Source organism: Myotis daubentonii, chromosome 1 (genome assembly GCF_963259705.1).
Source record: "Myotis daubentonii chromosome 1, mMyoDau2.1, whole genome shotgun sequence".
Lineage (NCBI taxonomy): Eukaryota > Metazoa > Chordata > Mammalia > Chiroptera > Vespertilionidae > Myotis > Myotis daubentonii.
Window position 1 is genome coordinate 89,579,652 of NC_081840.1, and position 23,772 is coordinate 89,603,423.

Here is a 23,772-nt window from a genome sequence, read left to right on the forward strand (position 1 = left end):
CCATGGTCCTTCCCCCTGATCAGCCCTGGTCAGGACTGGGCGAGATGGCCCCGATTGGCCCCGATCGCTAGTCAGGCCAAGGGACTCTACCCATGCATGAATTCGTGCACTGGGCCTCTAGTTACAAATAAACCTAAGTAGGTAAATATTGTGTACAAGTTTTTATGTGAACATAAGTCTTCATTTTTCTGGGATAAATGCCCAGAAGTACAATAATTCAGTTATGTGGTAGTTACATGCTTAGTTTTATAAGAAACTGCCAAACTGTTTTCCAGAGTGGCTGTACTACTTTAAATTTCCACCAGCATTATATGAGTGATTCAGTTTCTCCATATCCTCGCCATCATTTGGTGTTACTACTATTTTTTATTTTAGCCATTCTGATAGGTGTGTAGTGATACCTCCTTGGGATATAATTTGCATTTCTTTGATGGCTAATAATGTTAGACATTTTCATGTACTTATTATCTATATATCTTCTTCAGTGAAAGTTCTTTGCTCATGTCCTATTTGGATTATTTGCTTTTTTTAAAAACTGACTTTAACTTTTTAAAGACTTTTTTATATGTTCTAGATAGTAGTTTTTTGTTAGATGTGTGGTTTGCTAATATTTTCTGCCAGTCTGTAACTTGTCTTTTCATCCTTTAAACAGGACCTTTCACAGAGCAAACATTTTTAATTTTGATGAAATCCAGTTTATTCATTTTTCTTTTATGGACTATGTTTTAGGTGTCAAGTCTTAGGTGTCTGCCTAGCTCTACGTCATGATGATTTTTCTCCTCCTAGGTTTTTTCTAAAACTTTATAGTTTATGGTTTACATTTAAGTCATTGATCCATTTTGATTTTTTTTTTCTATAAGGTATGAGATTTAGATAGAGGCTCATATTTTACTTATGCATGTCCAGTTACTCTAGCACCATTTGTTGAAAAGGCTATTTTTTCTTGGAATATTTGTGTAGGTCTATTTCTGGGTCATATATTATGTTCTGTTAATCTATACATGACTATCTTCAAGCAATAACACATACTTTATTTATTTAATCTTTTTTTTTAATCTTCATTGTTGAAAGTATTACATATGTCCCCTATTCCCCCCCCTTGATCCCCTCCAGCCCACCCCTGTTGTCCCCCCCGGGCCCCCCCCCGCCCAGGCGCTCAGCACCCTATTGTTTATGTCCATGGATTATGCATATATGCATACAAGGTCTTTGGCTGATTACCTGCCTCCTATCCACTCTCCCTGCCTTCCCTCTAAGATTCTGCACTCTGTTCCATGCTTCCATGTCTCTGGATCTATTTTGTTCATCAGTTTATTTTGTTCAATAGATTCCACATATTATTGCGATAACGTGATGCTTATCTTTCTCTAACTGACTTATTTCACTTAGCATGATACTCTCCAGGTCCCTCCATGCTATCTCAAAGGGTAAGAAATTCTTCTTTTTCACTGCTGCATAGTATCCATGGTATAAATGTACCACAGCTTTTTTATACACTCAAAATTTTGCTGGGATTTTAATAGTAGTGCATTAGACCCATCTATCAATTTGGGGAGAATTGACACCTATATGCTATATTGAGTCTTCCAATCCTTGAAGATGGACATGGTATTGAATACTTCTATTTACTTGCTTATTATCTGTCTAGTTTTCTCGATTGTTGACAGATGAGTGTTAAAGTCTCCAACTATAATAGTGGATTTGTCTATTTCTCCTTTATTTTTTATCAGCTTTTACTTCACCTATTTTGCATCTCTGTTTAGGATCTTATGTCTCCTTGGTGGAGTAACCCTTTTGTCATATATTGTCCCTCTGTGTCTATGGTAATTTTCTTTGCTCTGAAGTCTACTTTATTTTATATTAATATAGTTACTCCAGCTTTCCTTTGTGTTTACATTATATATTTTTTTCTATCTTTTTACTTTCCACTAGCCTATACTGTTATATTAGAAGCGAGTTTTTTTTAGCTAGCATACTGCTGGGTCATGTTTTTCAATCCACTCTGCCAGCCTCTGTCTTTTAATTAATGTATTTAAACCCTTTATATTTCATGCTAATTTTGATATGCTAAGGCTTATGCCTGCCATTTTATTTATTGTTTTCTGACATCTCTGTTTTTAATTTTTTGTTTTATTTTTCCTACCTTCCTGTGGGCTATTTGAACTTTTTTTAAGAATTCCATTTTTATCTATCTATAGTGTTTTGTTTTGTTTTTAGCATAGTGGTTTTTAGCACCCCTATTATTCGTATGTTGTTTCGTTTCATGTTGTCCCAAAGCTCCCTTAGGCTCTCCTCCTGTCTTTTAATTTTTTTCTCCAATTGCAGTACAGTTTGGGTGTGTTTTGCTTCCTTGTCTTCTAATTCACTAATTCGGTTCTCCGCTTCTCCTAGTCTACTGTTGATACTTTCAATGGTGTTTTTTATTGCAGCTATGTCACTCTTCATTTCTTCTTGGGTCTTACTTAAGTTGTTGATTTTTTCATCTGTTTCTTCTAGCTTCTTGCATATGTTATTGATTTTTTCCTCCATCCGGTTTATGCACTCTAGGACCCTTATTCTGAATTCTTTTTCTGTCATGTTGCATGCCTCTGTATCACTTAGCTGCTTTTCTGGCGAGTCCTCTTTTTCTTTCCTTTGGGGGTTTCTTTGTCTACCCATGTTTGATCTCACTGACATATCTAGACGTTGATTTGTTCAGTGGCTGCTCCCTGGGTGGCAGTGACTCCTTGGGCTGTGGTTGCTCTTCGGGCAGTTGCGGTAGCAGCTGCTCCTCAGTTGGCAGCAGCTCCTCTGGTGGGTGCTGTTCACAGCTGTGGTGGCTCTTCTGGCTGGTGGGGGGAGGTTTCAAGTACAGCTGCTGTTCCTCAGACAGAGGGTGTGGTGCTCAGGAGGCTGCTGTTGCTTGGATCTGCTATCCAGGGGAGCTCTGCCCTTCCCGGCTGCAAACCATCTCACCAGCTGAGTAGTTTCGCCAATTTGGGGTGGGTGTTATTAGTTTCAGCTGCTTACTCTATTTGCTCTGGGCGCATAGTGATTTGTCGTGTATCTCTTTGCATTGCATATTTAATGGTTGCTTTAGGTATTACATGTTATATCTTGCTAGACTGTCTCTTTCCTAGTTCATTGCCTAGAGAGAACATGCCTTTGTTGGTCTTTTTTTTTTTTGTCTGCTTTCATTGGCATTTTCAGGTTGCTGGCTTCTTCAACTTCAAGTCTAGGATATATAAGACAAAAAGAAAATCCAAGGAACTCACCACCATGTCATTCCTCATGTCCTGAGGTACCTAGCCAATCTTCCTTTTCCACTCTACCTTTCAAAGTCTTGTGTTTGTTTTATATGTAATGTCTGAGCTTCTTAGTTGTAATTAGTGGGGAAAATAGAGAAAAATACATCGACTCCATTTTCCCAGAAGTGAACATTTCTCCTAGTTTTATTTTTGATCTAACATATAATTAAGGTGAATTTTCTTTTTCTTTACTATTCTGAGTAATATCACTCTGATCTAGCCCACCTGATCAAGCCTTGGAATTTACCCCAGAGGAAGTAGGCTCATAGCTAGACCATCACAGAGTTTTAGTCCAGTGCCTTTCATCTGTACACTCATCCTTCCTTCCTGTGTCTTTCCTTTATTCTCCTTTGTTTGCATCATTTTCAAAGAGCTTTTCTGGCAGATATTTCTCAGCCACAAGATGGTGCCCCAAAGTAGTTCAAGCTGTCTTTACTGCTCTTCCTGGAGCCTCTATCTTTAACTTACTATTAGTAAACTCAAGGCTATTTTTTCTACACCTCAGTATAAATGTGAAGACCCAATTGTGTTTTTCTTTAAGCCATGTCTTCTCAGTTGCATGAAAACTTAAACAATCAGTATCAAAAATTGTGTTTGTTTGAATATTTTTGTGTGCCTTTACAATAACTTTGTGGGAATTCATATAGAAACTTTTAAAAAAATTGTCATTTCTCTTAATGAAGCCAGTTGCCATTTTATATCTGGGATCATTGAAAGTAATCTGTAATCTCAACATAGCTTTAAGAAGGGAATGTTATAAGTACATTCTGAAGGACATGCACCCTCGATGTCTTGAGGTGTTTGAATTCATGAACTACACTTTTCTTAGTATAGATGTTTGCTTTTGATTACTAGCCTAACTTTTAATAAAATAATAGCTTATAAAGTTATATTAAATGCATAGAATAAAAAGACTAGTAAATACAGTATTATTCCATTCACATGAAAGTATAAAATAGTAAAGACTATAAAAGACAAAGATTTGTGGTTGCTTGGGATAGGGAAGTGGGAGGTGCAGAATGACAGCTAAAAGGTACAAGCTTTGCCGAAACCAGTTTGGCTCAGTGGATAGAGCGTCGGCCTGTGGACTGGAAGGTCCCAGGTTCGATGCCGGTCAAGGGCATGTACCTGGGTTGCGGGCACATCCCCGGTGGGGGATGTGCAGGAGGCAGCTGGGCGATGTTTCTCTCTCATCGATGTTTCTGACTCTCTATCTCTCTCCCTTCCTCTCTGTAAAAAATCAATAAAATATATTTTTTTAAAAAAAAGGTACAAGCTTTCCTTTTGAGGTGATTAAATGTTCTAAAATTGACTGGTGGTGAACACACTTATCTGTGAATATACTAAAAATAATTGAACTATATACTTTAAATGGGTGAATTTTATTATATACTAGAGGCCCAGTGCACAAAATTTGTGTATCAGTAGGGTCCCTAGCGGCTGCCAGCTGCTGGCTCCTGGCCGGGACCCCCCTTCCCCCAACTGCCTGTAGCCGCCACCAGCTGGGGCCTCCCTTCGCACCTGCCTTGGCCTGGCACCACCAACTCACCTGCTCCACCATCCGCCATGGTCCTGCTCTCATTGGGGCTGGCAGCACCTCTGCTGCCAGCGCTGCATCGCCGACGCCCGCCATGTTCTGCACCGTCCCCTGGTGGTCAACACAGGTCTAACTAACTCCCGGTTGGTTGAACTCCTTCCCGTGGGGACAATTTGCATATTAGCCTTTTATTATATAGGAAAGATGAATTGTATCTTGGTAAAGCTGTTTTCAAATAGAAATTGAAGATAGTTTGTGTTCATATTTTCTCTCTCCAACCCATACGCCTTGAAACCTAGGATTCTAGTGAATTAACTTTGAGTTAATACTTATTACCTAGAATTAAGTGATTATTACTTGCCAGCAGCTACTTTCTTTGTTATACCTCTTAGTTTATATTATGAAGAATGGCCTTGGCCATGTGGCTCAGTTGGTTGCAGCATCATCTCACACACCAAAAGATTGCATGTTTGATTCCCAATCTGGGGGCACATACCTAGGTTGCTGGCTCAGTCTGGTTGGGGCATGTATGAGAGGCAACTTATCTCTCTTTTTCTTTCTCTCTTTCTCTCTCTCCCTAAAAATCAATAAAAACATATCCTCAGGTGAGGATTTAAAAATATATATCTATATATAATTTTGTTTTCTGTCACTATGAGAGTATATTTAATGCCCTAACATAAATATAGTAATATATACACTTGATGTGTATATATACACACATACAGGAATGGACAAATGTAGGTTTACACTAATTTGTATGGAAACTAATACAATAATTAATAAATAATAGTACACGAGTAAATCCTGTGCTTCATGTACTCACAACTGTAAATGTACTTTTGCCCCACCCTGTACACGTTAATACTCTTTGGGTAGTGAGATACAAGTGTTCTCTTTCGTCTTCCTTCTAGTCTATATTTTTCAAGTTTTCAAATTGAGCTACTTTTATGCTGGATAAAAATAGATATGTACATATTCTTCAGTTAATCAGAAAATGTTTAGTAAACTTTCCATATATGTGGAGTCAGCATATATATTTTCCTAGGCTTGGCTGTTGGGTAAGAAAATTATTATGTACTTTGTCACTAAAGGCAGGGACCATGTCTTTTAAAATTGTGTAGGCTATGATACCTACCATGTGCCTTATACATAGAGAGGCCAAGAAAATAACTGTTGAATGAACACAGAAGCCATTATTCCTAGCTTGGAAGAAAATAATTATATTTTACTGGTTGTAAAGCTTTGGGTTTAGAGTCCTCACACTGGTCTTGGTACACTTCTCTGCTTGTTTATTAACTCACATTCAATGGGCAAGTTGTATCTATTCTGTCTCTTAAATCTAGAATTAGTAATTTACTATCAGTGATTCTAGAATTAATAATAGTAAAACCAATTATGTTTCCTAAAATAATAAGAAAAGTAGAATGGACAAAAAACACACAATATAAATCAAAGCACTAAACAGTAATTTAAAAATTCAGCCCTTGCTAATTCACTATTTGATTGTCAGACAGTCTAAATGTATATTAGACATAACAGGTACTAAAGCAATATTTGGCAACAAATGAAAGAAATGTTATTGATTAAAGAATTTTAAGTAATATCTTGAAAATCTACATGGGAAGAAATTATGAGTAAATGGAAGCTAGACTAAAATCAGTGCCTTTTCTAACCAAGACCCAATAAATTAAGGATTTCTTCAATGACTTTGAATTTGTGATTTTCGAAGGCCCAGCAACTCTTATAAATTAAAGAACTTTTATATTTCTAACACTATTATATAACATAAATTATAATTTTTCAGTAGCTTTTATTTTATTTAATATAGTAACTTAGTTTAATAGGTTTTACATGAAAGTAATTTTCAGCCCTGACCGGTTTGACTCAGTGGATAGAGCGTCGGCCTGCAGACTGAAGGGTCCCAGGTTAGATTCCAGCCAAGGGCATGTACTTTGGTTGCGGGCACATACCCAATAGGGGGTGTGCAGGAGGCAGCTGATCGATGTTTCTCTCTCATTGATGTTTCTAACTCTCTATCCCTCGCCCTTCCTCTCTGTAAAAAAATCAATAAAATATATCCTATCTAATAAAAGAGAAAAATGGTAATTGGCGTACGACGATACCCTTTTCATTGGCTAATCAGGGCTATATGCAAATTAACTGCCAACTATGATTGGCAGTTAACTGCCAATTAAGATTGGCAGTTAACTGCCAACAAGATGGCGGTTAATTTGCATATGTAGGCACAATGCAGGGAGGCAAAAGGGAAAGCAGGAAGAAGCCCCCTGCCACTGACAGTGATCGGAAACCCAGGGGGGAGCTAAGAGCTGGGGGGCAGGGCAAAGGTGGCCCTGGGGCTGCCTTTGCCCTGCCCCCCAGCCATGATCGGAGAATCAGGCGCCATTGCCGCCCTGGCCAGTGATAGCAGGAAGTAGGGGTGGAGCCAGCGATGGGAGCTGGGCACGGTCAAAGCTGGCAGTCCCGGGAGCTAGGGGTCCCTTGCCTGGGCCTAAAGCAGAGCCCACGATCGCGGGGCCGCTGCAGCTGCGGGTCCCCGCTGCCCGGGCCGGAGCCTGCAACCGCGGGGAGCTGGGGGTCCCCTGCCCAGGCCTGACACCTCTGCCAGAGGCCTCAGGCCTGGTGAAGGGGCCGATCCGGTGATTGGTGATCGGAGGGTGATGAGGGTCAACTCCTCTGGCCAAGGCATCAGGCCTGGGTGGGGGGTTGAGCCGGGGATTGGGGGATATGATGGTCCCCTTGCCCAGGCCTGAAGCCTGGGTCAGAGGCGTAAGGCTTGGGCGGGGGGTGGAGCAAGCGATCAGAGGGAGATGGGGGTCCCCTGCCCAGGCATGATTCCTGGGCCAGAGGCCTCAGGCCTGGGCAGGGGCCAGAGCCAATGATCAGGGGAAGATGGGGGTCCCCTGTCCAAGCCTGACACCTCTGGCAGAGGCGTCAGGCCTGGGCAAGGGGCCGATCAGGTGATCGGAGGGTGATGGGGGTCTATGCCTCTGGCGGAGGCGTCAGGCCTGGGCAAGGGGCCGGTCAGGCGATCGGAGGGTGATGGGGGTCTACGCCTCTGGCCGAGGCATCAGGCCTGGGCAAGGGGCCGATCCTGCGATTGGAGGGTGATGGGGGTCAACGCCTGAGGGCTCCCAGTATGTGAGAGGGGGCAGGCTGGGCTGAGGGACACTCCCCTCCCCACACACACCCAGTGCACGAATTTCGTGCACCAGGCCCCTAGTATATATATATTTTTGAATGTCCATTCACCTTTATTAGAGGAAACCCTGCACTGCAACTGCTTTCAATAATGTAAGCTCTGCCCCACTCAGTGCCTGCTGGGCTCAGACGATCATTTCCAACTGCCGGGCATACTCGCTAACCTGTTTGGCCAGCTCCGTGGAGGGGATGGTGCTATCTTCTGGTTTCTGGGGCTGGCTGGCAAAGCTGTAGTAGTTGTTGAGGCCCAGGACACACCCTCGCTTTTTGGCATAGTCTGTCATCTTTTTGGGTGTGTTGAAGAAGAGGATCCGGGTGGCCTCAGTAAAGAGGATTTTCTCGTAGGCCTTCTCGATGCATCCAGCAATCTCATCTCTGATAGTGTCAAGCAGGATGTCGATGAAGAAGGTATAACTCTCGGCAGGGATGTTGCCTTTGGCCAGGAACACCTTGTTGTAGCTGCCCTCCATTAGGTACTGCTCAAGGGACACAGGATGCTTGATGTATACGTTGGTCTAGATGTCCTTGACAGGCAGCCGCTCCAACTCCGTGTGGAACTCAACCACCTGGTTTTGTAATCGAAGTAGTAACATTTGAGCTGGGCCATGTAGCGCTCGAAGGTGGGGATATCCTTGCGTAGGATACTCCACTGGGCGCCAATCTCCAGTTTATCACGGGCCATAATGAGCTGCTGTTTGGTCAGTTTGGTCCCTGTGGTTGGCAGGAAGTTGAGCTCCAGCAGAACCAGCTTGAGATGGCCCAGCTCTTCCCCACACTTGCTGAGGTTGTGGCTTTTACGGTTCCACTCGCCCTTGAGCTGCTCGTACATGCCGGCCGCGGCCTGCAGGACCGCGCTCGAGGCTGCCGAAGGACCCGTGGTAGAGGAGCCCACCCCGGCGTTCAACGCTGCAGCCTCCATCTTCTGTGATGCGGCAAACCGCCGCGCCTAAAATATATTTTTTTTTAAAAAGAAAGTAATTTTCAGACTTTTCCTTATGAAGGACTGACTATAGGCAAGCTCACCAAAGTACTAGATTTACTAAAAATCCAAGTCTAGACTTTTAAGAGGAGTTCATGTGCACACAAGACGTGGGGAATGAAAAGAATGGGGGTAAATTCATTGACTGGAAAGTGGGCTAGAAGATGGAAGATGACATTTACATTCCTTTGGGAGAAAAATAATTCCAATGAAAGGTAGCAGTCTCAGCAGAAGCATGACATGGAAAGGTTGGCGGAAAAGTCACTATCTTGCTGGAGTCAAAGACCAACAAGTAGTTAACATATAAATGCGAGAAGTCCATCAGAAGGCTGATGGACTTTGATATTCAGCAAGAGCTGAGAATCAGCATAATATTACCTCCTGCTGGCTAAATGACTGAAGGCAATCCCCTAACCCATTGGTCAGCAAACTGTGGCTCACGAGCCACATGCGGCTCTTTGGCCCCTTGAGTGTGGCTCTTCTGCGCATCGGCCACGAAGTTTCAATTGCACTGTACATATGCGCTCGCACATGATATTTTGTGGAAGAGTCACACTCAAGGGGCCAAAGAGCCGCTGTGGCTCACGAGCTGCAGTTTGCCGACCACTGCCCTAACCTGATTATCCTTTATCGTTTACCAAACCTTACCATTGAAATGACTGTTTGCTTTGCTAAAGGGCAAATGTGTATTCTAGTATAATAATAAATAAAAAGCTATGGGTCCCGAGATTCAGGGAGTCACTCCACTAGAGAGTAAGAGCTCTGCCTGGCTTCCCCCATGCCTTCTAAATTTATATTTCTTGTCTAGTATATCTATGTGCAGCCCCTTCTCCAGATCTTGAATCCTCACTGCAAAAGGTTGCGGCACTATCTAGTCTAGCTACTTACAAACTTTTAAAGTAAGAAGAAGAACCCTTTATTTGAATGAAAACTTAGGTAGAATGCTATTATATAAATTTTCAAAAGCTGAGCTGTTTTGGTTGATACAGGGTTTGGAGTATATAGGAACAAAACCCCATCTTCCTTAGCCTCCCTGTCTCTATCCCAGTGGACTCTAGGGAACACAGTTTTAAAAAAATCTAGTTTATGCTTATTTAAAAAAAACAACAACAGCCTGGCTCCAATGGAAACTGATCATTGGGCAGGTGTTAGACATTAATTTGTAAAAAAGAAGCATTTTCCTCAGATTTAAAAAGATGGACATTGTTTTTCTTATCCCTTACAAAAAAGTGTTTCACTATTGAGATCATCAGCTGGAAGAATCACTCCACTTACTTGAGATTCTTCTTCCCTTGACCCTCTTGGGGTCTGGTTTTGTGTTTTTTAGCTCTTGAATGTGGTCTCTCAACTAGCCAAGCAAAATCTTCGAGTGTTGGTCCTGGGCCGGAAGCATATGACAGTACAGCGTGCCCGGTGGAGAAAGGATGAGATGGAAAAGGTGCAAAAGCAAGCCAGCTGTTTCTTTGCTGACAACATGTAAGTATTGAAGGTAATAATTGAATTACACCAGGCTCCTGTCATCTGTTTGTTAATTACCTATTTTTGCCATTTTTTTTAAGTGTATACGTATGTATACTCAGTCTCATTAAAAAAAAAAAAGATTTGAGGCAGCTTACAAAAATAGTTTCTAGAGACACAGCTGACTCTCATAGCCAGATAGCCTGAGGTCAAATCACCCCCGGTAACAATCAAGGCTTAACTACAACAAGACTGCGCACAAAGACCACTAGGGGGTGCACCAAGAAAGCATAAAAAATGTGGAGACAAAGAAATGGGACAAAACTGTCAATGGAAGATATAGAGTTCAGAACCACACTTTTAAGGTCTCTCAAGAACTGTCTAGAAGCTGCCGATAAACTTAATGAGATCTACAAGAAATCTAATGGGATCCTCGATGTTATGATAAAGAACCAACTAGAAATTAAGCATACACGGACTGAAATAACGAATACTATACAGACTCCCAACAGCAGACCAGAGGAACGCAAGAATCAAGGCAAAGATTTGAAATGCGAAGAAGCAAAAAACACCCAACTGGAAAAGCAAAATGAAAAAAGAATCCGAAAATGCGAAGATAGTGTAAGGAGCCTCTGGGACAGTTTCAAGCGTACCAACATCAGAATTATAGGGGTGCCAGAAGATGAGAGAGACCAAGATATTGAAAACCTATTTGAAGAAATAATGACAGAAAACTTCCCCCACCTGGTGAAAGAAATGGACTTACAGGTCCAGGAAGCCCAGAGAACCCCAAACAAAAGGAATCCAAAGAGGACCACACCAAGACACATCATAATTAAAATGCCAAGAGCAAAAGACAAGGAGAGAATCCTAAAAGCAGCAAGAGAAAGAAACTCAGTTACCTACAAGGGAATACCCATACGACTGTCAGCTGATTTCTCAACAGAAATTTTGCAGGCCAGAAGGGAATGGCAAGAAATATTCAAAGTGATGAATGCCAAGAACCTACAACCAAGATTACTTTATCCAGCAAAGCTATCATTCAGAACTGAAGGTCAGATAAAGAGCTTCACAGATAAGGAAAAGCTAAAGGAGTTCATCACCACCAAACTAGTATTATATGAAATGCTGAAAGGTATCCTTTAAGAAGAGGAAGAAGAAGATAAAGCTAAAGATAAAATTATGAACAACAAACATGCATCTATCAACAAGTGAATCTAAGAATCAAGTGAACAAATAATCTGGTGATCATAATAGAATCAGGGATATAGAAAGGGAATGGACTGACTATTCTTGCGGGGAAAAGGGGTGTGGGAGATGCGGGAAGAGACTAGACAAAAATCGTGCACCTATGGATGAGGACAGTGGGTGGGGAGTGAGGGCGGAGGGTGTGGCGGGAACTGGGAGGAGGGGAGTTATGGGGGGAAAAAAGAGGAACAAATGTAATAATCTGAACAATAAAGATTTAATTTAAAAAAATAGTTTCTACAGCAGAGTAAATTTAACTAGATTAGATTAAAGAATCAGGATAAAGGAAGAATGGAAGAAAGATATAGTCAGAAGTGAGATTATTACACAGAATGCTATAAGGTCCTAAGTAGATCATTTAACAAATACTGTATAAACATGAGCACTTTCTGTGTTCTTGGAGAAGAGAACAAGACCAACAAGTCTCTGATGTTGTATGACTTATAGTAAACAGGTAAACAAGTTATATAATTCCAGGCTCAATGCTATGAAGACTAAAGCAGAGTAAGTAGATAGCAAGGAATTAGTTAGGGGTAGGTCAGCAGGGAGTGGGTGCAATAGTCAGGAAAGGCCTTTGGGAGGGGGCAAGTCTGAAGGAAATCAGTGAGTCATTTGAGAAAAGGGGAGGGGTGGTGGGAAGAACATACCAGGTAGAGAGAACATCAAGTGTTCAAAAAGCAGGCATGAGTTTGGCATGAGGAAGGCAAGCAGGCCAGTATAGATGGGCTGTAGCAGCAAGAGAGAAAGTGGTAAGTTCTGAGGTCAGAGAGAAGGCAGAGACCACATTACAAAGGAACTCATGGCCTCTGATAAACAAGCAAAGGGCCTGGATATTGTTCTAAATATCAAAGGAATGTTATTATGGGCTACAGCTTCTTAGGAAGCCAAAGGAGTATGGAAAACATGGTCAACAACAATATGAACAGTATCCATAAAGTGAGGAGAATGAAGCTAATCAGAAGGAGATAGATCCTCAGCAGCATAAATGAACTTTAACATGCATTTAATTTTTCATACTATATGCTGACAAAGTTTATTTCCAACTTTGCATGGATAATGTGTGTGCCGCAGCCCAAGTCTAGGTTTCATTAGGTTGAATGTGATAACTTCAAGATATGTCAGTATTCCTCAAACCATTTATTCTGTTCTTATTTTTATAACTTTTATTAGAAATATTTTTTAAATGTGCTGCCTGATCTTTTTTCTTTTTTTAAATATCTTTATTATTGAGAGTATTACAGATGTCCCTGCCTCCTCTTAAATTTCCCCCCATTGCCCTCCTCCACTCAATCCCATGCCACCTCAGGCCTTCACCACACTATTGTCTATGTTCATGGGTAATGCATATAAGTTCTTTAGTTACTCTCTTCCCACCCCCCCTTCCCTCTGATTCTCAATCTGTTTCATGTTTCCATGCCCATGATTCTATGTTATTCACCAATTTATTTTGTTCATTAGATTATTTGTTCATTTATTTTGTTTTTTAGATTCAATTGTTGATAGATATGTATTTATTGCCATTTTATTGTTCATATTGTATGTCTTTTTTCTTCTTTTTCTTAAGGAAGACGCTTTAACATTTCTTGTAATACTGGTTTGGTGGTGATGAACTCCTTTAGCTTTTTCTTATCTGGGAAGCTCTTTATCTGACCTTCAATTCTAAATGATAGTTTTGCTGGGTAGAATAATCTTAATTGTAGGTCCTTGCTTTTCATCACTTAATGAGGGGTCCTCAAACTATGGCCCGCCGAAAACATTTATCCAGCCCACCGGGTGTTTTTGCCGTTGCTGTGTGCATAGGAATTTGTTCATAGTTTTTTTTTTTTTACTATAGTCCAGCCCTCCAACGGTCTGAGGGACAGTGACCTGGCCTCCTGTTTTAAAAGTTTGAGGACCCCTGACTTAAATGTTTCATGCCACTTCCTTCTGACCTGCAAGTTTCTGTTGAGAAATCACCTGATAGTCGTATGAGCACACCCTTATAGGTAACTGACTGCCTTTTATTTTTTTATTTTTTTTTTCTTCTCTTAGATTCTCTCTTTGTCTTTAACCTTTGCCATTTTAATTATGTGTCTTAGTGTGGACCTCTTTGGGTTCATCTTGTTTGGGACTCTGTATTTCCTGGACTTGTATATCTATTTCTTTCACCAGGTAGGGGAAGTTTTCTGTCATTATTTCTTCCAATAGGTTTTCAATATCTTGCTATCTCTCTTCACCTTCCAACACCCCCATAATGTGAATATTGGTGTGCTTGAAGTTGTCCCAGAGGCTCCTTACACTATCTTCATATTTTTGGATTCTTTTTGCTCTTCTGATTAGGTGTTTTTTGCTTCCTCATATTTCCAAATCGCTGATTTGATTCTTTGTGTCTCTACTGTTGATTCCCTGTAAATTATTCTTCATTTCAGCTAGTGTAGCCTTCATTTCTGACTGGTCCTTTGATGTTCTAAGATCCTTGAAATTCTCACCAAGTTCCTTGACATTCTCACTAATATACTTGAAGCTCTCATTAAGTTCCTTGAGCATCCTTATGACCATTGTTTTGAACTCTGTATCTAGTAGTTTGCTTGCTTCCATTTCATTTAGTTCTTTTTCTGGAGATTTCTTCTGTTCTTTCATCTGTGACATGTTTCTTTGTCTCTGCATTTTGGCTGTTTCCCTGTGTTTGTTTCTATGTATTAGTGCCGGAAGCCGGTCCATCCTTGCTGCTTGACACAGTCGCTGCAGGAAAGAAACATCTGCACAGCATGTGTTTCAAGGGACCTGGCATATATAGCATACTGTTCTTAATATGTTTGCTCCCCTTAACGCTGTGTGTTTTAACCAAGGTCACCTCTCCAAGAAAGGTTGTTTCCCCAGGTAGGAATTTTTCCCTGAAGTCAGGGAGGGGATGAAACTCCTTAACTAAGTGCCAGGCGGGTAGTTAATCACTACAAACAATCATGCTTAAGCTACATAATCTTTACTCCCTGGAATGGAGATAAGAAACGCCCTAGCCTTTGTAATAGAAATTGACAGGATTAAAATCAACTGGTATAAATACGGATGTAACAAGACAATAAACAGCAGAACCTCTCTGGAGATCCAGACCAGAACTTGGCTGGAGATCCGGGCTAGAGATCCTGGCTAGGCTGCTGATCAACTGAACACTGTCTCCGTGTCCTTCCTTCTTCGCCGACTCCGTCTACGCCTTTGGGAACCCCTGGACCTGCTGGGGTTGGACCCCGGCATCTGGCGCCCGAACAGGGTTCCCTTAGGTAAGTCCCCCCGTACTTGGGACGGATAGGACTGCACCGTAGGGTGCTTCAAACCCCCCCCTATAGAGGATAAGTAGGGTAAGCGGGTAGTTAGTACAAAACTTAGATTGACAGGATGGGTCATACTGAGTCTAAAGAAAAAAGACTTTGTATTAATCTTTTAACGCATATGCTTACTAGCAGAATTGGAGTTAAGGTTACTCCCAGTGAGACAGAAAGTTTTATAGAAGAAGTATGTCAATGGCTTCCAGAGGATGGAACTGTTAATTTAAAAACTTGGGTTGAAGTAGGAAAGCAATTAAAGAAACACCATGAATCTGACGAGGTCCTGCCATGTTTCTTTTCCCTCTGGGAATCAATCTGTGACACCTTGGCACCAGAGGCAAAAACGGTTGAACTTTCTCAAAATTTAAATAGTCCCTCGGCTCCACCCAGAGAGGATACATCATCATTGTCTTCAGCTCAATCTAAAAGCAATTTAGCTATGCCTACTGATCGGGAGGAGAATAAATATCATAAACATGACCATTGGTCCTTTCCAGTCAGTAGAGAGGAGAGTGGCCCTCCCATTCAAAACAGGCTCCCCAAATTAGAAAGGAAGCCTAAACCAGGTCCTGTGGCTCCTAGGAGCTCCATGTCTAAATTTCAAAGGGCGATAAGAGAAGCTGAAGCTAATGGAGATCTTGAATTCTCACTCTGCTTCCCAGTTACATATGAGAATGAGTCTGGTGGGAATAGAAACCCCACCTTGGAGCCTATACCTTACAAAGTACTTAAAGAATTAAAATTGGCCTGCTCTGAATATGGACCTCTAGCTCCTTACACACAAACCTTGGTAGAAACCCTAGCCAGTAAATGGATGACTCCTTATGATTGGTCACAGGTTTGTAAATCCTGTCTCTCAGGAGGCGATTACTTATTATGGAAAACTGAATATGATGATCTTGCTAAGAAAGCTGTAGCCACTAGCGGAAAAACCAGAAAAGGAATAACCCTAGACATGATATTAGGAGAAGGTGATTTTAACACGGCTGAGGAGCAAATGAATATGCCCACAGAGGCACTTACCAAAGTAACCAGTTGTGCAGTAAGTGCCTGGAAATCCCTACCTTGTACAGCAGGAAAAACAACCACCCTTACAGAGGTTAAACAGAAGGTCGAGGAACCATATCAGGATTTCCTTTCTCGCCTCATGCAGGCAGTCAAGAGAGTAATCAATAACAAAGAGGCAGCCGATATCCTAATCAAACAACTGGCTTTTGAAAATGCTAATAATACCTGTCAGGCTTTATTAAGGCCGATTCGCAGAACAGGAACTATAAATGATTTTATAAAACAGTGTGCTGATGTAAGTCCAGCATTTATACAGGGTGTAGCTATAGCTGCAGCTCTCAAAGGGGAGACATACCCTCAATATGTACAGGCTATAGGACAAGCCAGCAATAATACAGGTAATAAAAGAAATATGAACTGCTGCTCTTGTGGCTTATCTGGGCACTTTAGCAGAGAATGCCCAAATAAAAATAATAATAATACTCAGGCCAGATGGCAAGCTCCTCGACAGCCTGGAAATAGATTAGGGAATAATATTAATCCTCCAAAAACCGTTTGTCCCCGATGTCAGAAAGGATTCCATTGGGCAAAGGAATGTAGATCAAAATACCATAAAAATGGTCGGCCTTTAAACTCTACAAATAGCTCCCAAGGAGGTTATATCCCATCACCTCAATTGGGAAACTTGAGAAGGGGCCAGCCCCAGGCCCCTGCAATAATAGGGGCATCAACCTTCAACCCCTTTGCAAATTTCGATCAATCAGTGACCTCTTCAGGGCAACCCCAGGCAGTGCAGGATTGGACCTCCACTCAACCACCCATGCAATACTAACCCCAGACTCGCCAGTAGTAGCCATTCCTACAGGAGTGTCTGGGCCGCTGCCTGAGGGAACTGTAGGTTTAATATTAGGGCGGAGCTCCACCTCCTTACAGGGGATCTTAGTCATCCCAGGAGTTGTTGATGCAGACTACACAGGAGAAATACAGATTTTACTTTCCCCACCCACCACAACTATACAGATTCAGCCCAACCAGAGAATTGCCCAATTAATCCTGTTACCAATACATAAAATAGGGACAGCTGTTACCCAGGAAGCTAGAGGGGCCGGAGGCTTTGGATCTAGCGATGCAGCATTTTGGATACAAGAAATCCATGCTACTAGACCTACAAAAATTTTACAAATTCAGGGAAAACCAATTGAAGGTCTATTGGATACGGGAGCAGATGTTTCCTGCATAGCAGGGAAGGATTGGCCCTCTTCATGGCCCACGCACACCACCTCCACTTCCCTAGTAGGACTAGGCAAAGGCATCTAATGTAAAAAAGAGTTCTCAGATTTTAACTTGGGCTGATGAAGATCAACATTCAGGGACATTCTGTCCCTATGTAATTACGACTATCCCCTTTACATTATGGGGAAGAGATATCTTGTCTCAAATGGGAGTTGTATTATATAGCCCCAGTGATAGAGTAACATCACAGATGCTAGACACGAGATTTAATCCAGGAAAGGGATTAGGAAAGGAAAGTAATAACTCACACTCCTCGACAGGATCTGTAATTGGGGCCATTGCCCTTAGGACTGCTGATCCCATAGTCTGGAAATCGTCACAACCAGTATGGGTTGAGCAATGGCCCTTAACATCTGAGAAAATATCAGCAGCCCGACAATTAATTGATCAGCAATTAGCAGAGGGACATATAGAGCCATCAAATAGTCCCTGGAACACATCCATATTTGTAATAAGAAAGAAATCAGGCAAGTGGAGACTTTTGCAAGATCTAAGAGCCATAAATGCCACCATGGAAGATATGGGCTCCTTACAACCTGGATTGCCCTCCCCTGTGGCAATTCCACAGGAGTATTGTGTTGTTGTTATTGACTTACAGGATTGTTTTTTCACTATACCTCTTCACCCAGCTGATTGTCAAAGATTCGCATTCAGCATACCATCAGAAAACTTTAAACAGCCTTATCAGAGATACCAATGGAAGGTTCTCCCACAAGGGATGAAAAATAGTCCTACATTATGTCAAAAGTTTGTAGATCAGGCATTGCAAGTTATTAGAAAGAAATTTTCAGATCTATATCTTATTCATTATATGGATGATATTTTACTAGCTCATAAAGATCGGGCTACTTTACAGGAAATTCTTACTCAGACCATCCTTGCTTTAGAAGAACATGGTCTAAAAATAGCCCCAGAAAAGATTCAGACTGAACCTTCTTTTTCATACTTAGGCAGAATATTACATACCTCTACTATCACCCATCAGCCTCTACAATTAAGAAAAGATCATTTAAACACATTGAATGATTATCAGAAACTTATTAGGTGATATCAACTGGGTCAGGCCATATCTAAAAATAACCACTCTTGACTTAAAACCTCTATTTGACATTTTAAAGGGAGATTCTAACCCTAAGTCTCCCCGACAATTAACTGTAGAAGGAGAAAAGGCTATAGCAAAAATAGAACAGGCCATCAATAAACAGCAACTACAGTATCTAGATTATTCCAAATCTTGGGCCTTAATTATTCTAGCCACTAAATATACTCCTACAGGATGCTTGTGGCAGGAAGGACCATTAGAATGGATACATTTACCTGTCACTCCTAGGAAGATTATACCACCCTATCCCTCCCTAGTGGCCACTCTCATTATCAAAGGTAGACGACGCAGTATCGAACTCTTTGGAAGAGAAGTTACTGAGATAATAATACCTTATAAAAGAGAACAATTAGACACACTATTACAATTTGAAGAAGAGTGGCAAATAGCTATAGGTAACTTCCCAGGGCAAATTTTACATCATTTGCCAAGATCACCTATATTGCAATTTCTCTCCCTACATCCGTTTATATTTCCTATTAAATGTTCAAAAGAACCATTATCACCTCCTGCCTCCTTAGTATTCACAGATGGTTCCTCTAATGGTAGGGCAGTAACAATCATTGACTCAATAACCCATGTTCAACAAACTCTAGAGACGTCAGCTCAGAGAACAGAGCTTTTGGCAGTCATTTATGCTTTTGAACAATTGCAACAGGTTCCCTTTAACTTGTACACTGACTCTCAATATATAGTTAAATTATTTCCTCATATTGAGACCGCCTCTCTCCCACAAGGAAGAACAGCCATTTTCTCTTTGTTAACTCAGCTACAAACTTGCATTCACAAACGAGAAAAGGCTTTCTATATTGGACATATTAGAGCTCATTCCTGCCTACCAGGACCCTTAAGTGAAGGAAATTATCAGGCGGATTTACTAACTCGCCCAGTAGTTTGTACAGCTCTAGAAGAAGCCCGGCGGTCTCATGCCATTCACCATCAAAATGCTTCTGCTCTCCGTCTATATTATTGCATATCTAGAGAAGCTGCTCGAAGTATTGTGCGTGACTGCGGCCATTGTCCTACTCATTTTCCTAGCCCTGCTACTGGAGTTAATCCAAGAGGACTTAGACCCTGTGACTTATGGCAGATGGATATTACTCATGTCCCATCTTTTGGCAAACTTTGCTATGTGCATGTTTGTATTGATACCTTTTCTCATGTTATCCTTGCTTCTGCACGTACAGGAGAAGCCTTTAAAGATGTAAGTCAACATCTATTCCAATGCTTTTCCTACCTAGGAATACCAAGGGCACTTAAAACTGACAATGGGCCTGCCTATACCTCTAGAGCTTTTAAAAACTTATGCTCTACATTCGGCATCGCACATACTACAGGAATACCCTACAATCCTCAAGGCCAAGCAATAGTAGAAAGGGCTCACCAAACTTTAAAAACACAAATTAAAAAATTACAAGAAAATGAGTTTAAATATTCCTCTCCTCATCATGTTCTACAACATGCTCAATTTGTAATTAATATACTAAATGTAGATTCTGAGGGAAATTCCCCAATGTACAGGCATTGGAACCCTGATCTAACTAAACCTAAAGCCCTTGTCAAATGGAGAGACTTGCTTACAGGAGCCTGGAAGGGACCTGATGTACTTTTAACCCAGGGGAGAGGATATGCTTGTATATTTCCACAGGACGCAGACTCACCTGTGTGGATTCCAGACCGTCTAGTCCGACCTTATGTCTCACCGCCCGCCATCTCTGCCTCATCATAGCACACCTGACCAGTGCCCATCTGCAGCAGATGTGCAGCCCTGAGCTGGAACAATCTGTCCATTGAGAGGATCACATGTGCCTCCGTTTTGTCTTTCCACATGTCCCAGCTTTGCCCCACATCTCCTTTCCTTTTTCCTTTTTTTTAAAATCTAACTACTTGTTTGCTGGTTCTTTGGCCTTTCTCCTTCTTTCCTGAACACAGCCTTTTCTAGAATCTCCCTACCCTACTGTTCCAGGAAGGGCACCTCCCTTTTCTGCCATGACTAGGGGGTGTCTGGTATATGTCCCATACATGGAGTTGTCTTGTGCCAAGAGCCTGACATCCTGGGCTGAGAAAGCCCTGTTCCAGGACTCTCCTTTGTCCTGTATTGGTGCCTCTTACCCTTGTGCCAAGAGGGACCCTCTTCTTACAATCCAATTGCCCATAGCTGTTGCCTGAGCTCTCTGTTCATGCTGAGGTTAAAGCCTCATGGTGGCTGGTACCACGGATCTGTCTCTGGCCCAATGGCGTAAGCTGGGCCCTCTCTAGAGAAGAAACCTGAGTTCCCTATGATCAATGCCAAAGCCCCGCCAGCAGGCGAGGGAATCCAAAGGCAGTTGCTGGGCATGGAGGCCAGAGGGACATAGGCTATCAAGGAGACAAAATTGAACCTCACATCACCCTACTTGGCCCAGAGATGGCTGGTAGTCAACGACGGGTAAGACTCCACAGGGTGGGGCAACCTAAGACAGGCACAGTCGGGGGCCAGTAGGAGAAAACTTGGGGTGCAACAAAGGTGGGGCACAGACCCCCCTCCCCAATGGTGCAGGGGCTTGAACACTCGCCCCTTCTGAGGAAGGTCTCCTGTCCCCATGGCTGCTTCCTGCTTCCCATGCCCAGCTCAGATCGGGACCCAGGTAAAGACAGAGACTGGCTGACAGCAGCTGCCCTCTCACTGCAACAGGACTTGTTTCCCATTTCTACCTGGGACCACAGGGAAAGGGGAAGCTGAAGGAAAGGGCTGTGTCAGGATGCTGCCTTCTTCCCTTTCTTCTCCCTCTTTTTTCTAAACACTTCCATGCCTTGTAGTTCTTTTGCTTTCTCTTCTTTTTCTACTACCCTCCATTTTCCATATCAGCTGGATCCAGAGGGCACAGCTTACTCCTCCTCGGACATCGACACCACCATCAACCACAGCCCTGATGGACCCTTTGATGCAGCCCTTCAACTTGCTGACGCTTCGGGAAGCCTGTCGCAAGTGACGCTGCCCGCTAGCCAGACCAACAAAGACAATCAAACCAATAACTTGAGGACAGCTGAAATCCCTTGACTGAAGAGGCTGGCAACCTTCTACAGGAATGGGACTCCTGCGCTCCATCAACTATGTTTATAGCTATGCTCACTATCATTGCTTGCCACTCTTCTTCCGAGACTTAAATGGCCCAATCTGAGAGGTGGCCACTGATTTGCATGCGTGAGCATTTAAAAAATAAAAAAGGGGGAATTTGCCGGAAGCCGGTCCATCCTTGCTGCTTGACACAGTCGCTGCAGGAAAGAAACATCTGCACAGCATGTGTTTCAAGGGACCTGGCGTATATAGCATACTGTTCTTAATATGTTTGCTCCCCTTAACGCTGTGTGTTTTAACCAAGGTCACCTCTCCAAGAAAGGTTGTTTCCCCAGGTAGGAATTTTTCCCTGAAGTCAGGGAGGGGATGAAACTGCTTAACTAAGTGCCAGGCGGGTAGTTAATCACTACAAACAATCATGCTTAAGCTACATAATCTTTACTCCCTGGAATGGAGATAAGAAACGCCCTAGCCTTTGTAATAGAAATTGACAGGATTAAAATCAACTGGTATAAATACGGATGTAACAAGACAATAAACAGCAGAACCTCTCTGGAGATCCAGACCAGAACTTGGCTGGAGATCCGGGCTAGAGATCCTGGCTAGGCTGCTGATCAACTGAACACTTGTCTCCGTGTCCTTCCTTCTTCGCCGACTCCGTCTACGCCTTTGGGAACCCCTGGACCTGCTGGGGTTGGACCCCGGCATATTAGGTAGAGCTACTGTGTCTCCTGGAATTGGTAGAGTGGCTTTGTGTAGTAGGTGTCCTTTAGGGCCCAGCTGCTCAGTTTCCCCACTCACAGGGTGTGCCCCTGTGTGGTCTGTGGGCACAGTCTTGTTGTAGTTGAGCCTTGATTGCAGTTGCCATCACCAGGAGGAATTGACCTCCAGGCCCGTTGGCTGTGAAGATCAGCTGTGACTACAGTGTAAAAGCTGTTGTTTAGGAGACATCCCTGTGGAGTAGGACTTGCTTTAGTGGGGCTTTGGTGCTCACTGAGTCTGCCCTTGAGTGTGTTGCTTGTGGATTTGGTACGAGTTATAATCTGATATGGTCTGAAGCTGTCCACCGGATGCACTGGCTCTGGTGCCTCCTGAGAAGTGCAGAGTCAACCACTGCCTGTTCCCTGCCGGGGGCCACTGGTATGAGCTACAGAGTGATCTACAGGTGACTGCTACTTGTGTTGGGCTAGGAGGTGCCCAGGAGAGGCCAATCTGTGAACCTTGGCAAGCTGCTGCCAGTAGGAGAGTCCAGTTGAGCGATTAAGAGTCCCAAGCAGCATTTCTTTCCCCTTACTTCTCAACTGTGTTCTAGATAGTGTTGTCTATCAGCTAAGATCATTCCTAAGTATCACTGAGATTATGTTGGTTACGAATGCAGAGGACCTCTGAGGAAAGTACAGTCCTATCTAATAATAGGCAAACATGGTAATTAACCGTACCTCCGACATGCTTCCCATTGGCTAATCAGGGTGATATACAAATTAACTGCCAACCAAGATGGCGGCCAGCAGCCAGGCAGCTGAGGCGAACAGGAGGCTTGCTTGCTCCAGTGAAGGAGGAAGCCAAGGTTCCCCATCTGCTACTGCCGGCCTCTGAGCTTGCAGTCTAAGAAACAATGTTGCAATTATAGAAGCTAAACAAACCCCATGCTTTCAGCCAGCCGGCTGAGCTGGAGTTGCAACAGTGTTTCAATTATAGAACCCAAACAAACCAAATACCTGCTTTCAGCAGCCAAGGTCTGGAGCGGAGCCTCAGAGCTAAAGCTGGCTCTCAGTTCCAGTGACAGCCATAGAAGATAAATAAATCCCAGAATAAAAAAAAAGAAAAAAAGGAGAGGTTGGGAGCTTCAGTCACCCGCCAGCCTGAAAATGGCCCTCAGCCCCTCACCCAAACTGGCCAGGTACCCCAGTGGGGACCCCCACCCTGAAGGGGGTGTGACCAGCTGCAAACAGCCATCATACCCTCATCCAGGCTGGCAAGGCACCCAAGTGGGACCCCCACCCTGATCCAGGACACCCTTCAGGGCAAACCAGCCGGCCCCCACCCGTGCACCAGGCCTCTATCCTATATAGTAAAAGGGTAATGTGCCTCCCAGCACTGGGATCAGCAGAGCTGCGAGGCCTCCAGCACCAGGATCAGAGGAGCAGCGAGGCCTCCTGGCCCCTGGAGCAGTGTGACAGGGGGCAGCGCCCAAACCCCCTGATCGCCCTGCGGCTCTGTGTGTAACAGTGGGCGGGGCCACAACCTCCCTATCCGCCCTGCTCTGTTCCTGACAGGC

At 43.0% G+C, this 23,772-nt stretch overlaps 1 protein-coding gene and 1 pseudogene across 2 annotated transcripts in view; one reads left to right on the forward strand and one right to left on the reverse strand.

The window, feature by feature from the left end:
- The window catches only part of PRORP (protein only RNase P catalytic subunit), a 180,390-nt gene that overhangs the window by 150,886 nt on the left and 5,732 nt on the right, over nt 1–23,772 (forward strand). For both annotated transcript variants that reach the window (XM_059710595.1, XM_059710598.1), the window contains one exon: nt 10,353–10,501. In XM_059710595.1, coding sequence (XP_059566578.1) covers nt 10,353–10,501 — 149 coding nt within the window. The remainder of the gene's footprint in view (nt 1–10,352; nt 10,502–23,772) is intronic.
- On the reverse strand, nt 8,079–8,983 carry LOC132241622 (26S proteasome non-ATPase regulatory subunit 8-like; annotated as a pseudogene).